Source organism: Gouania willdenowi, chromosome 6, assembly GCF_900634775.1.
Source record: "Gouania willdenowi chromosome 6, fGouWil2.1, whole genome shotgun sequence".
NCBI lineage: Eukaryota > Metazoa > Chordata > Actinopteri > Blenniiformes > Gobiesocidae > Gouania > Gouania willdenowi.
This window is the reverse complement of record NC_041049.1, coordinates 19,069,779-19,085,106: the sequence shown is the minus strand read 5'-3', so window position 1 is coordinate 19,085,106 and position 15,328 is coordinate 19,069,779. Positions and strand designations below refer to the sequence as shown.

The 15,328-nt window shown below is 39.8% G+C and overlaps 1 protein-coding gene across 4 annotated transcripts in view; it reads left to right on the top strand.

The window, feature by feature from the left end:
• Positions 1-14,122, top strand: part of celsr1a (cadherin EGF LAG seven-pass G-type receptor 1a) — a 147,368-nt gene extending 133,246 nt beyond the window's left edge. For 2 of the 4 annotated variants that reach the window (XM_028448877.1, XM_028448874.1), the window contains 11 exons: positions 919-1,093; positions 1,984-2,096; positions 2,562-2,641; positions 2,712-2,838; positions 3,357-3,482; positions 4,542-4,675; positions 8,723-8,826; positions 9,489-9,629; positions 9,797-10,060; positions 10,139-10,511; positions 11,793-14,122. In XM_028448877.1, the coding sequence (XP_028304678.1) occupies positions 919-1,093; positions 1,984-2,096; positions 2,562-2,641; positions 2,712-2,838; positions 3,357-3,482; positions 4,542-4,675; positions 8,723-8,826; positions 9,489-9,629; positions 9,797-10,060; positions 10,139-10,511; positions 11,793-11,820 (1,665 nt within the window). In that variant the 3' untranslated portion in view covers positions 11,821-14,122. Of the gene's footprint in view, positions 1-918; positions 1,094-1,983; positions 2,097-2,561; positions 2,642-2,711; positions 2,839-3,356; positions 3,483-4,541; positions 4,676-8,722; positions 8,827-9,488; positions 9,630-9,796; positions 10,061-10,138; positions 10,512-11,759 lie in introns of all 4 variants that reach the window. The other 2 variants (XM_028448876.1, XM_028448875.1) reach the window with 2 other exon arrangements.
• The last annotated feature ends 1,206 nt before the right edge of the window (positions 14,123-15,328 follow it).

The following is a 15,328-nucleotide window of genomic DNA, read 5'->3' as shown; positions in this document are numbered from 1 at the left end:
CTTTTGGATGATTCTTCCTTCAAGTTTAGAAAAAGTCTTAGTGGTGCAACAGTCATTACTCAGATGAGAATGTCATTCTGAACATTAACATAGGAAAAAAAACAAAGGATTTTACGTAGTTTTATGTATTTCTCTGTAGTTTTTGTTGTTGTTGTGTGTTTTATGAATAATTTAGTGTGTTTCTGTTGATGTGTCGTGTGTTTTTGAGTCATTCTGTGTAAATGTTGTTTTTTGTGTGCTATGAGTCATTCTCGTGTATTTCTGTGTTTTTTTTGTATATTCTTCTGTTTTCATGTTGTCATCTTGTATGTTTTTGTTGTCGTTTTGTGCTTTTGTCTGTAATTGTCATGTTTGCACAAAATTAGCACAGGGGCCGCATGTGGCCCTGTCCGCCTTAGGTTGTAATAGTTATGTTTTTGTTGATTTTACTTTTCTTTTTTTACATTTTAAATGGTAAATGGTAAATGGACTTGATTTTATATAGCGCTTTATCACCACACTGAAGCAGTCTCAAAGCGCTTTACATATCAGCTCATTCACCCAATCACTCTCACATTCACACACCAGTGGGACAGGACTGCCATGCAAGGCGCTAGTCAACCACTGGGAGCAACTTAGGGTTCAGTGTCTTGCCCAAGGACACTTCGACACATAGTCAGGTACTGGGCTCGAACCCCCAACCTCTCGATCAGAAGACGACCCTCTACCACCTGAGCCACGGTCGCCCATTTTTAATTCAAATTTTTCACCCAAAATGTCACTTTCAAGTCTAACAAAGATGAATTTTAATTTGTACAACCAGCAGGTCCTGATAGCTTTGCAGTTACAGTAGTTGACGGACATATAAAAGACATCGGGGGGTAGTGAGAAATCAGGTTCAAAGTGTGTAATAATTTGATTATCTGGTCATTCCAACAGTTTGTGTGCACGGTGATCGCCATCCTCCTCCATTACTTCTACATGTGCACCTTTGCTTGGATGTTTGTGGAAGGGCTTCACATCTACCGCATGCTAACAGAGCTGAGAAACATCAACTATGGCCAGATGAGGTTCTACTACGCCATAGGCTGGGGCATACCGGCCATCATCACTGGTGAGAGAACACACACACACACACACACACACATAGTATTATTGTGTAATTTAGTTGTAATTTAGTTTTGTTTTTGTCATTTTGTATATTTGTGTTAATGTTTTGTAAGTCCGGAGTTATTTTGTGTGGAGTCCGGTCAGTTTATGTTCTTTTAGATTCATCTTGTGTTTTTTTGGAGTTAATTTGTGTATTTTTCTTGGTTTTTGGAGTCATTGTTGTGTGTACTTCTTTCATTGTTTTGTAAGTCTGGAGTTATTTTGTGTGGAGTCCTGTCAGTTTATGTTCTTTTAGATTCATCTTGTGTTTTTTTGGAGTTAATTAGTGTATTTTTCTTGGTTTTTGGAGTCATTGTTGTGTGTACTTCTTTCATTGTTTTGTAAGTCTGGAGTTATTTTGCGTGCAATTCTGTCATTTTCCTGTCAGTTTAGGTTCTTTTAGATTCATCTTGCGTGTTTTTAGAATTATTTTGTGTATTTTTCTTGGTATTGTGTTTGTTTTTGGAGTCATTTTGTGCGTACTTTTTTCACTCTGTGTATTTTTGTGTCATTTGTTGTGCTTTTGGAGCCATCTTGTGCATTTTTGTTGTCATTCTGTGTATTTTTGTTCATGTTTTGTAATTCTGCAGACATTTTGTGTATACTGTCAATTTGTGCACTGTTCTGTCATTTTTCAAGTTTGTTTTGGGGGCTGCACAAATTTAGTCCGAGGGCCGCATGTGGCCCCCAGGCCGCCGGTTGCCCATGTCTGCCCCGGTGAGCCTGTTCCATGATTGGCAGATGATAATTAGATGTCTTATCGATAAGATTTCTAGATGGTTGTCAATTCAACCTTTTCAGTGTAGATTGCATGTTCTCCTTCCTGGTATTCACGTTTTCTCTGGCTGTGTTTAGGCTTGGCAGTCGGTCTGGATCCTCAGGGTTACGGAAATCCAGACTTCTGTTGGCTTTCCGTGCACGACACACTCATCTGGAGCTTCGCTGGACCCATCTTTGTAGTTGTCTTGGTATGTGAACAAATGGATGTTGCAGGAAAGAAAATGATTACTTAAAACAATAAATGCATTGTTTCATGCACTGAAAGAGTCTGTTTTTAGTTTCTGGAGACTTAACGTCATAAAATGAGTATTGAGAAGCTATAATCTCCCCTCCGTTAAAAACAAGAATTCCAGATGTTTTTAGACAACATTCATGCTGCAGAGAACGTTAAATTTATCCTTTTGATTGTTTCGGCTAATAAAAAAGTGATCCAGACTACATAAGAGTCAATTATCGCTGACTCATTGAAAATGTTATATTCACAAACATGAAGTACAAAATTGGCCAACCAGGCTCTTTTTAAAAGCTGAGAATAATATTAATGTTTCAGTTTACGTCACAGTGCTTTTCACAAGGAGGATTAAAGGGAAAGTATTTGTTGTAATGATATGAAAAGTGAACGCTCTCTGTTTTCTTTCTCTCGGTTTCCAAAGGTGAACATCGTCATCTTCATTCTGGCTGCGAAGGCCTCCTGTGGTCGTCGGCAGAAAGCTGTGGAGAAGTCAGGAGCTATGTGAGCATCTCATCAGCACAGCTGCAGTATTCAGTATTTTTTTTTTTTAAATGGTGTGTTTTCCTTCCAGCCCTGCGTTGCGCATGGCCTTCATCCTCCTGCTGCTCATCAGCGCCACCTGGCTGCTCAGCCTGATGGCCGTCAACAGCGACGTGATGCTCTTCCATTACCTCTTTGCTGGCTTTTGCTGCTTACAGGTAAGACTGTAGGAGAAGTTCAGCTCTGAAAATATAGGTCAGACATGGGCAACTGGCGGCCCGGGGGCCACATGTGGCCCTCTGTCTAATTCTGTACGGCCCCTAAAACAAAACTGTTATTGAAGAAGTTGGAAGTGTTACGCCCAACAAAACACACACATAAGTGCACAAAATGATAACAAAGACACACTAAACAACCATTTAAACTGAAAATGACTACAAAAACACACATTGTGACTTGTAAAACACACAAAAAGGCAACAAAAATGTGCCATATTGACAAGAAAATAGACTAAATGAATTCAAAAACACCAAGAAAACCCACACAAAAGGGCAACAAACACCTGTATTGATGTTTAGGTTGATCTTTATTCTAAATGCTAACATGCTAACATGTTGATAATGTGGACCTCGCATCAGATACAATCACATTTTTGTGCCCCCCCCCCTCTCTGATAGAAGTTGCCTGCTATAGATGTTGTAAACGGTGTAATGTATCTTCTTTTTTTATTTCACAGGGAGTCTTCATCTTTTTCTTCCATGTCGTCTTTAACAAAGAGGCGAGGAAAAACCTCAAGAATGTGTTTACCGGGAAGAAGAGCGTCCCAGACGAGTCTGGCAGCACCAGAGCATCTTTGCTAACAGTACGTGGACTGAAAGGGTTTTCTTTATTTCATAACTTATTTATATTATTTATTTTCTTGTCTGTTTTTTCTCTTTGTTTTACACCATTGCCCTTGTTTAATTCAATTTGGAACTTTTACTTCCCACTATCCTTACACTCGCCCTCTTATTTTTTTCTTCTTTGTTCTTTCCTTTCTTGATTTCCCTTACATCTTTTTGATAAAATTTTCCCATTTTTGCCCCGATTTCTCTTGTATTCTAATTTAATTTCTTTGTACCTTCACATTCTTCCTTCCTCCCTCCTTTTTGGTTCATTTTTTTTCAAATTCCATTCTCCTATCTTCCTGAACGTTTCCTCTTTTTATTAATTCCTTGCCTCTTTCCCTTTATTTTATGTGTTTTTATTACTATTTTGTTTATTTAACAGGGACAATGTACATTCATCAACATTACAGTAAATGTACCAGAGTTAGCCAAATAGCTATTTTTTCATCTGCTGTCCCTGGACAGCTGTTAAAACCCTGTCACCCTTAAAACTAAATCTATCAACATTAGTACAATAAAAAAAACAAAAAAAACATTCACCTTATAATTCACCTTCTTAAAAATGTATAAGTCAGTTTCATTAAATTATTCAATACATATTTTAAATATAAATAGAAAATAAAATGCAAGAGAACTGCTGATTATCAGGGCTGATGATCAAAAGCCATTTTCTTAGCTGGGTTTTAAATGAATTATATGTGTCCCTAATATTTACAGGTAATACATTCCAGTCATGGGCAGCTTGAAAAGCAATGGATGACTGGCTAAATGCACTCTTTCTCATTGGGATTGTGCAGTCTCCTCTAACTGCACCGCTTGTGTTATGCTGAGTGACATTTCTAATAATTGCAAATTGATAAAGTGGAGGAGAGGACAGACCATTTGAAAAAAATACACAGATTTACATACTTTACCAGGTTCTCCCATTTGAAATAGTTGACATTAAGCAGTATTTCATGTGTTACATAATCATTGCATTCCTCTCTTACTTTACCCTGCCCTTCTTTTAACCCATTCCCTCTGTCCACCCTCAGCGCTCTCTGAACTGCAACAACACGTACACAGAGGACGGACTGTACCGCTCTGGAATCGGGGAGTCCACCGTCTCCCTGGACAGCACCCTCAGGTCAGCCAAGAGTCGCAGCAGCTACCTGGCATACACGCTCAGGTACACGCTCACTGACTGCATGGCTGCTTCTGCTACTGTGTGGGTTACTGTCTTTCTGCATGTCTACAGAAGTGTACTGACACTCTAATCCCCCCAATATGTGAATGTAGCACACATGGCCTCACCTCTTGCTCCTACTGTCCACTGCATCGTTCAAAGCTCAGTTATTCCCCTGAATATTCTCATTTCTAGAATATACTCTGGTATATGCATGGATCACACTGTGTAGTGCATGGGGCATGAGGCTGCTGACACAATTATTTCAACTATGCACACCACACACATAGCCATTTTGTCCCATTACCCATCTACCTTTAAGCCAGAACTCTCATGTGATCGAACAAGATCTAAGAACATGATCTAATGCAGAGATATATGTGTAGTGTGTATTATTAGTCAACATTGCCAGGTAGTTGCTGGAAAAGCCAGAAATGTAAGATTATTGTACCAGATTCAAATTTTGTATATTTGTTAGAAACGTATTGTACAAATAAAACTTTAATCTTTAACCCTCCAATTGTCTTTGGGGTCAATTTGACCCCATTCAGTGTTTATCGTTCAAAAAATAATAGCTGACTTTTTTTTTTTTTTTTGCTTCATAATTCGTGATTTTTCCTAATTCGATGGGTACAATTGATTAAGCATAAAATTATCACGATGATATTTTTTCATTGCACGCATTCGTGTTCCTTTGGGGTCAATTTCCCCAAAAAAGGAGATAAAAATGTGTCAATAAATATGTTTATGAGAGGAATGGGGTGTCATCAACATCAATTAATATGGTTGATTGTGTGAAAGTCATGAATATTTAGACAAAATTAGAAAAACATTAGATGAAAGATTTTCAAGATCCAGCAAAAGCTCAAACATACTCTGAAAGACTCAACGGACTCTGCACGGACTGTCAGCTCTCCTCAGAGCTTACATACTTGGGCACACCGCAGCATAGTAGTTTCCATTAAAATCCTATATTTCCTACAGGTGTCCACCCGAGTATGTTTGAGCCTTAACTCTAAAACTGAAAGTTTGACCTAATGGTGGCGCTGCAGGAATGGTCGTATCATCGCCACAACCGATAGGGTTTATACTCTTGTGGTCATTAATGTTTTGCTTTGAGAAGATTTGGATGAAAACCATTCAACATAAATTAATCTAATTTAAAAGTTTGACCTGATGGTGGCGCTAGAGAACAGGTCAAGGTTTCATTATTAAGGGCTTATTTATATATTCAACAAATAAGTGCCTGACATGAAAACATTGTCAACAATTTTCTGAAAATCATTTTCTGGAGGGAAATATCCCTGGGGTCAGATTGACCCCATGGGTTAAATGTGTTAGTGATATTTCAGGATAATAGGAGGGTTAACAAAGTATCTCATCTGAAGAGAGTGACCCTGCACACTGATCTGTTACAAGTATTATTCCATTCATGGCATTGGTATTAAATAACTTTCTGAAGTTAAACTAATCTTGAATTAGTTTATATACTTTTCTGATTTCATGTGAAGCTGATGTTCTTATCTCAGGTTCATCTTTCCCCTATCTTGTCCTTACCTTACTTTGTGTGTCTCAGTCAAAGATTTCAGTGTGGTGGAGTTGAGTTACATTTACCCACCATTTAAAATAGTTTTTACATCAAGATTTGTCCCAACGTAACGCTCGGGCTTGTAAAGCTGTCAGTTGGGGAAACACGAGCCACAAAGGTGGTTAAATACTGTCCTGCGGGGAAGAAGAAATGCGGCGTGCTGCCTGAACAAGAAAAATAGAAGTAAACTGAGAGAAAGTAGGGATAAGAGAGACATTTTGACAGAAGTGGGAAAGAAAGACAAGGAAAGGGGAAAACATGGGGTTGTGCCTGTGGAAATGGCTATGCTGTGTAATATCTTGTTTCTTTCAAAAACTTCTGTGAGATCATGCACCAGACATACCACAGCTCATAAATATTGATGCAAGTGACTATACATCTTCAAGTTATTATAGATGCAGAGCCATAATTTGCATGTCTGTTTTATGCTTAAAGCTTGGTTTATTCCAATAGATTGTAATTCTCTTTGTGAGGTTTAGGTGTAATGGTGGTGGCTATGGACAGAGGGAAGGAGTGAGTGGTAATACCTAAAACAGGTATTTGGGATCAACGTGTCTAAAGTTAAGCCCACTACAAGTTTTATCCCACAGTTCAAGGCATGCCAGTGCATCGTAGACCGATGTATGTGCAAGTCTGGTGTGAGCCTGGCCCGTCCACATGGGGGGCCATCGGAGATTGTAGATGGCGCAGACGGGCACGCGACACAGCGGACCCCAGGGACGCGCCGAGCAGCGCGGCCGGAGACGCACCCCGCGGGACCCTCCGAACCATGTCGGCATCCTCACCCCCAGGTGCACACCAGCCCAAAGCACGGGAGCAGCCGGGCAGGAGAGAAGCCCGCACTCGCATCAGGGCTAGCACAGGCCCGCACAGCACCACGATACAACGCCCACCCAGCACAACTCCAGGGGAGGCCCCTGCATGGGCAAGGCCCCATTGCGCTCCTCCATCCCACCCCCGGCACACACCACACACCGGCCCTCGCGGTCCCCCAGGTGAACCGGGGGGGGGGGGGGGAGCGACCCACAGCAACACCCCTCCACCGAGCGACCCGGGATGTAAGCGCCGCCCCCGAGCAGTAGCTACCCCCAGAGCCACCCCCACCCCGGACCCCCATTCCAGGAGCCACAAACCCCACCACCTCAGGCCCCCAGATGGGCCCATCCCCAAGCTAACCCACCCACCCCCCCAGGCGAAAGCCACAGCCCCCCCCACCAGCAACCCGGGCCGACAGGAGCTCCCCAACCCAACAGGCATAAGATCAAAGGAAGGGTAGGAGGGGAGGACGGGACAGGGGGACAGAGAGCAAGACGAAAGAGCGGCAGAGAAATACGCAAGCCCCCAGCCCCAGGGGCCACTCAAACATGTACGGAGGGGACAGGAGAGAAAAATCAAACAACCCAGGGTCCGCGAGGACATCCAGAAGGAACGCGCGCCTGAATAGATTGTAATTCAACTGCATCAACAGTCTGTGTTATAGGGTTAGGAGTAAGACAGACTTACTGACACTCTTCATAGATTATCAGAAAATCAGACCACACCTTGTATGATAATGTGTTGATCTTGTTTTCCATGTTTGCATGTTTTATGCTACCTGTTACTCAGAACTGCCATAACTTTGTGCAAATAAATAGACTTGGGCAGACATAAACATGTGACCCACGGGCCCCCAAACCAAAAATACACAAAAAATGACTCCAAAAAAACGACGAAAAGTATATGCAAAATGACCCCAAAAAACACACAACAAAAAAAAACTAAATTATAACAAAAAGATAAAACCAAACAAAAATACACTAAATGACTCAAAAATGATACAAGGCAACAACAAAAGCATACATATCTACAACAAATATACAACAAATGACTCCAAAAAATGAGACCTCCCCCCACAGAAACGATTAAAAAATGCACTAAAAATGACTCAAAAACCACACAAAACAACAACCAAACCACACATATTTACAACAAATGGACAAAAAAACACAGAATACACAAATTAGCAACATAAGTACACCAAAACCTTTGTTTTTTTTCCCGTATTATTGCTCAGATTAGTCATTATGTTAAATGCTGACACCAAATGTTGATAATGTGGCCCTTAGATCAGACAAACACATTTTAGTGGCCCCTGCTGTGATAAACGTTGCCTGTCTAGGGTTTGATTCCCATGTGCAGACAGGAATGTTGTCAAATCACTCTTTCATTACTTTGCTCTATGGATCATCACTGCTGATGCTCAATTATCACTGCACACCAAGAATATTCCACAGAATCTACAGCTATGGATATTCTCTGAAGCAGTTTCCTATGCATTGATACATGACTCATTTTTGACATTTTTTCTGTTTCCAACCTCATCTTCTCAGACAAAATATTTGGTTTTTCATTAAATGCCACAATCGCTGTTAATAGCCAAACCGACTCAATAATCTGTCTTTTTCTACCTTATTATTCCTTAGAGAGGATGGTCAGAAGCCAGGCATATCTTCAGGAACAGCTAAAGGTCACACAGATCTGGATGGACCAGAGAGATTGTTCTGCCGCAATGGCACCAAAGGAGATGGTGAGTCTTTAGTTGTTTTATGGAGTGCGTTACTGGTTAAAGGTCTTGGTCTGGTTTCGAACTCAAAAGCATTTTTACTCAGTCTTTTCTCGATCTCAAACTGGCCAGGCTCGAAATTTTACATCAAGACCAGTCAAGACCATTACTGATCTGCTATTCTTCAACTTCATTAATGTGATAATAAAAAGCACTTAGAACTGTTCCTGAATATTTAATGTTGTAATTTGACTGAAAACATTTACCATTAGCTCATTGATTGTTTTGCCTCCTTGGAAATCTTTTCGAGTGCCTTATGTGTCAGACACCTGCAAGAACTCAGACATAAGTCCATCTTATTTCTCGTCAAAATAACCTCCAAACACTTGCTTTAGGCCTTTTTCACCTGATAAATACATTTCAAATATTCAAAATTATGATTTTTATGGTTTTGGTCCCCCGCGACCCTGAAAAACAGGAACAAGCAGGTCTGAAAATGGATGGATGGATGGATGGATGGATGGTTTTGGTCTTGACTCGGTCTTGACTCCCAAAAGTCTTGGTCTTGGTGCATTCTGGTCTCGGGCCAGTCTTGTTCTCAGATAGTGTGGTGTTGAGTACAACACTAGAGTCTGTATATTTATATTAGTTGGTGTTTATCTCGTTCTTTCTTTTACTTCCATCAGATTCTGACTCAGACAGTGAGCTCTCAATTGATGATCACAGCTCATCCTACGCTTCGTCCCACTCCTCCGACAGCGAAGACGATGATATTGATGTTAAGCCTAAATGGAACAATGAGAGGCTACTTCATAGCACCCCAAAAGGTACATGCCATGTCCATTGGAGAAGAGTATCACCACAATTAGAATTTGTTTTTTCAAATTGTCTTATTAGATCATTTAAGGGCAAAACAAAAGAAGTTTGCCATTATTGGCTGATAAGATCAAAAGAGTACTCAGGTCAAATTTCATCCTTTGATTTCTTGTATCAGGTGATTCGTTATCGAATCACGTGAAGCCTTACTGGCCAACAGAGGCCACCACAGCCAGTGACAGTGAGGATCCGGGAAGGCCAGAGAGGCTGCGGGTGGAGACCAAAGTCAACGTAGAGCTGCATCCTGAAAATAAGCTCAACCATGCTGCCGAAAGAGAGAGAGAGACTCTCCAGGAGAAAGACAGACAGACGCCTACTAATGCTAAAGACTCAGTACCTCCCAGTCAGCCCAACAGCAACTACCAACCAGAGCAGAGAAAAGGTAAGCTTGAATCAGGAAATAATTTCATGTCTATTAAAGAAAGCCACACTCCCTTCACCTGCTTTTTAATGTGTTCAGGGATCTTAAAGAACAAGATCAGCTATCCTCCTCCACTCACTGACAAGAACATGAAGAACCGTCTAAGGGAGAAGCTGAGTGACTACAATTCCCCCACTATCACCTCTCCACCACCCAACAACAATAACAGCTCTTCTTCACCTCCTCCTCCGTCCGTCAACATCATGACCCCAGCATCCCGCACGTCTTCACTCACCTCCAATGAAGGAGGCCGCAACCATGACAGCGGATCTCTCATCAAACCAACCGTCGCACCTCGGCCACAGTTTCCCATTGGGGCGCCCCCTGCAGTCATACACCGGGAAACCAACGGAGGGTTGGCCATGCACTTGAAGTCGGGAACGGTGAACGGAGGCAATGACTCGGACTCAGAGTAAGAACAAAATTTTGGCATGACACGCTAATTCCCATAGTTACAGCAAGGCTCAGTGACCACAATTAAACAGAAGAGCAATTTCTATATTTACTACTGTTTGACATTGAAAGAAGCATGTTTCAATATTTCGATTTCATTAATTTGTGCCCAATTTGGAAATCGTTAAATAATGCTGTATTAAAGTTCACGTCAAGTGTTAATTACGCTTGGCTGTGATGATCAAAAAGCTTTTTTGAAGTTGCTCTGTTTGCCAAGTGTTGTTGTCAATGACTCTCCCTAAACACAGTCTTTGGCTTGTAAATGTGTTTACCCCCTTGTATGTTTCACCTATTCATCACTATTATCGGAGCAGACTTTGAAAGCAACAAAAAGTTTATTTAAATAAGATTATGTAACGCCTGCGATGGACTGGCGCCCTGTCCAGGGTGTACCCCCGCCCAGCTCCCAATGAGAGCCGGAGATTGGCACCGGCAGACCCCCGCCACCCTGTAAAATCAGGAATAAGTGGGTTTGAAGATGGATGGATGGATGGATTATGTAATGTGTACATCAGAAATACTGTAACTTCTAAATCTACCCTATTTACACATATTGACAATTCTTTAGAGGCCTTCGAATGTTTATTTTATATCAAGTAAAGCAAGTTTTTAGTGCAGATTTAGCTAGCATGCTTTGTCCAGCGCCTTAGACTTTTGCATGGAGTTTGCAAGTGTACCTTGTGCAGCTAGCTGGGATAAGCTAGAACTAACATAGCTAGTTTATGCTAGAGCTAAGCTCTGACAGGCAGTAGCTAACTTAGCTTGGTGTAATAAGCTAGGGTTACTTTAGTTAGATGGCAGTTAGCTATAGGCTAGGGCTAATTTATCTAGCTGTGAAAGGTTGGGGCTAACTCAGCTAGCTTGGATCACATTGGGCTAATTCTCACCTAAACCATTGTGCCTCTTATCAAACAAAGGTTGAAACATACAAGAGGGTGAATACTTCTTGTAGTAGACAGTATTAGATGTGTTATTTTGGACAATTATCAGTATTGAGAAAGCTAATCTGCAGAAAGCGATAACAGTTGCTCTTGTTTTCTTAAAATGTCAAACTTTTAAACTCCAGCATGAAATAATTTAACTCCCTCCTCAGCAGTTTGCATGATGCCACCCTACACTCGTTTTCACTCTGCATGTCCTTCTCCTCTCTGTCCCCTTGCATCCACCCTCCCTGCATCCTCTTCCTCCCCTTTTTTTTTGACAACAGTGGCAGTAATGAGACTTCGATCTGACCTGTTAGGAAAACTCAGACCAGTCCGCCCTTGTGAGAGGAGGAGTTGAAGCACCAGTGGAGGGATTAACGACAGCGAAGGAACGGTGGAAGACCAAGACAGAAAGATGAAGATCAAGCTGAGGGAAAATCGTTCTGTCCGTCCGTCCATTCCTTTGGGGGTTTTCCTCTCTCTGGAGAGCAGTATTACTTGCAGACTTTTAGGACTGCCTGACACTCAGTAGACAGAAATGATGGAAAGTGGCGAGGAATTATAAAGGGAATGCTGTGTTGGACTTTATTAAGGAATGATGCAGTGGAGCCGTGTGTGCCAAAACGTTAAAAGAAACGGGGATGAAGTGTCAGAAGATGAAGAATTTCCCCAATGAGAGCGCTATGAGGACGACCCTGCTTGGTGACTGTGAGGAGCCTGCAGGTCCATTCACTGTGGTCAAGCCATGCAGGCCGGTACTGTCTCATAAAACAGTCCTAAAGGATTTCAAGGACTACAAGTCCAACAAGGATCAAACATAACCTACTCTCTGCACGTCTGTTTTTGATACTGGACACAAAGTGCTCTTTTCTACTTGTTCTATGTAACTGACCAAGAGGCCTCCGCAGCATCAAGGTGCAGTGTATTTAGCATGTAATTAACATGTACGGTAGATGAATTCAACAGTGAAGAAGTGATTTATTTTGTGTTTCAGCTGTAGCCTCAGACGGAGTATTAAGCCTCACCAAGATTCAGAAGGTTTCATTTTCAAGAAAAAAAAAGTCATGATTTTCAGACACTATTGTTTTCTTCATTTTTTATTTTCTTATTTTCAAAAAAGAGAGAATTGGTGAATACAGTCACATATGGGAATTGTAACTGCATATGGGGTTGTCAGTGTCCAATCATTTCGGATCCTTTCAACGCATGCGCCTAGACTACGTCACTTCCTTCACTGGCAATCTTTACGACAGAGCTCCTGGGATGTGATATTTGAATGTAAACCGACCATACGACACGTGTTAAACATTTGGATAGTTCATATGTAAATATGTGACTATTTTGTGGTGTTTTTAATTGTTAAAAAAAAAAAAAAAAGACAAAAAGGAAAAACCACCGCAAGACAATATATATAAAAACGGATCGAAACACAATACACAGCATTGATAATCAAAAACCAAACAGAAAATAAAAGAAAAACCAAAAGAAAATCAGAATTCACTCCAAACATAAATTTATTTAATTTATTTTTTTTATTATGTTTTGAAAATCATCTACAATATACACCTGACCTAACAAAATATATACTGTATGTATATTCATATTATTAGATATACATTAAAAGTGCAGACTGTTTATGCAATTTCCTATACAAAAAACATGAATTTCTAATTCTTCTTAAATAGCAGGGTTTCAATCTTTTAAATAGTACACAAACTGCCATAAAATGGGCCGAACGGATGTAGACGCATTTTTGGAAGGATCCAAAAGGATCAGGCTTGGGCACTGACAGGGGTAATAAATGTTTTTGCATAAAATCACATATTTATTTCCTAAATAAGTAATAGTATGTGCGTTCAACATCTGGCAACACATATCGTGGCATGCTCTGTTTTTGCCAAAATGCTAAATTTTATTTCGGGCTTTTAAGTTTGAGAATGTTTTTCAAAATGATGACCTTTTATCTTGAGAATAACAAACTCATTAGTCAGTTATCCATCCGTAATATGAATAAATCAGACTTTTTGGATGATTTTTTTTCATAAATTCTCTCCTTCTGCATGTTTTTTCATTACCATCTTTATTTTGTGAAGGTGTCTATAGGCTAATATAAATTCTCCATCATTGGCCCCTAATTCTCCGTCATTGTTTAACACCCAATTATTTCTTTGCATCACACTGGGTACAGATTGTGATGAAAACAGTTTTTCAGCTTTGAGCACTTCCAACCAGAATCCTTCTCTTCTTGTCTCCGTCCTGCCTGTTTCTCCAACACTCCTGGTTACCAAAGTGGTTTTTAGGTGATATTTAGTTGTCAAGTTAATGTACAGAATGGGGAGAGAATAAATCAAATCCAAACAATCTGAATATATTGGTAAACGGGCAACTCTAACTGTTTCAAGTCAACAGCTAAATATAATAATGCAAACAACTCATATTGCAGTATGATTACCACCTACTGACTGTACACCCCCAGTGTTCTGCCTCTTGTAATCAATGTTGTTTATATTGTTTTTGTATGATTTAAGACACTGGAAATGTTTTTTTTTTTTTGTAATATAATGTATATTTATTTTTTACTGTTTTAAGACACTGGAAAGAAGCTATGATTGTGACTGTAATTAAAAACAACAAGATGAATTTTTAACCATCTCGCATTTTGACGTGTCATTATGGAAGGAGCCGCTATACGAGTGGAGACATGTTTGCCCTGCGGGTGAAATGAGGTTTGATGTAATGTGTTGGATGAGGAAAATGTTGACTAAGTGAAAGTTTATTTTTTTAATGCGGTTTAGAGTTCTTTTCCAAACCGATGTCTTGAACCAATGAAGTTAGCATGTAAGCTAGCACTGCACTTGTGGTCAATCAAAATAGTTTTCTTGTCTTAATTGTGATTTAAAAACAAGTACAAATATAAGATACATTTTTGGGATATTGTTTATTGTTTTCCCAGTCGAAACTTTTTTTTTTTTTTTTTTTTTTTGCTAGATTTGCTGCGCAACATCTGCTACATCATTCTTTTTTCTTTTTTTTTTTGGCGGGAAAATTCTGTCATTAGCAAATTAATCATTAATCATTTTGATTTGTTTAAAATAATGTACTTATTTTCAATGAGCTGCCAGTGATTTGCTAACTACCTGGTAAATCCAGTATTAAACCAAAAGTTACAGGTTGCATATCTGTTGTAACAACATCATCAACCCGGAAGTCGCCATTTTGGAGATAAAGCAGCAGGTCTACAAACAAGACAATCTCACAAGTTATCAGAGGAAAGGAGGCGCTTGAGGCTCGCAAAGATAAAACAGGATCTAATCTGGACCTAAACCAATGATGTATGGAATAAAGTTTGAGAAAAAAACATCTCTGCTCAAGAGCATGAAAAGCATTTATTTAAACCATGGTGATAAATGGATTAGCTTTGTGCTAATGATTCTGCAGTGTCATCGTACATGTCCTCCAAACTAGAGATGGGCATCTTGTATCACAGTGGGGGCCACCAAAAATATGATTATCTAATCTGAGGGACATATTACAAGAATTAATGTCAACATTTATAATAATGAAGAAAATGTAATACAGGAGATATCGATGGTTTTTGTACTTTGGTCGTCATTTTGTCATTTTAATGTTTTTTTTTTTTTTTTTGTGCGTTGTTTGGTATATTGTGTGCATTATTTGGTTTTATTTGATTTGGTGTTTTGTTCATGTTTTGAGCAATTTTGTCTACTTATGTGTGCTTTGGAAGTCATTTAGTTTCTTTTTGTTGTCATTCTATGTGTTTTTTTTATTTTTCTTTGTCAATTTTGTGTATTTTTGTTACATTTGATGTTTTTTCAGTCATTTGTAAAACATT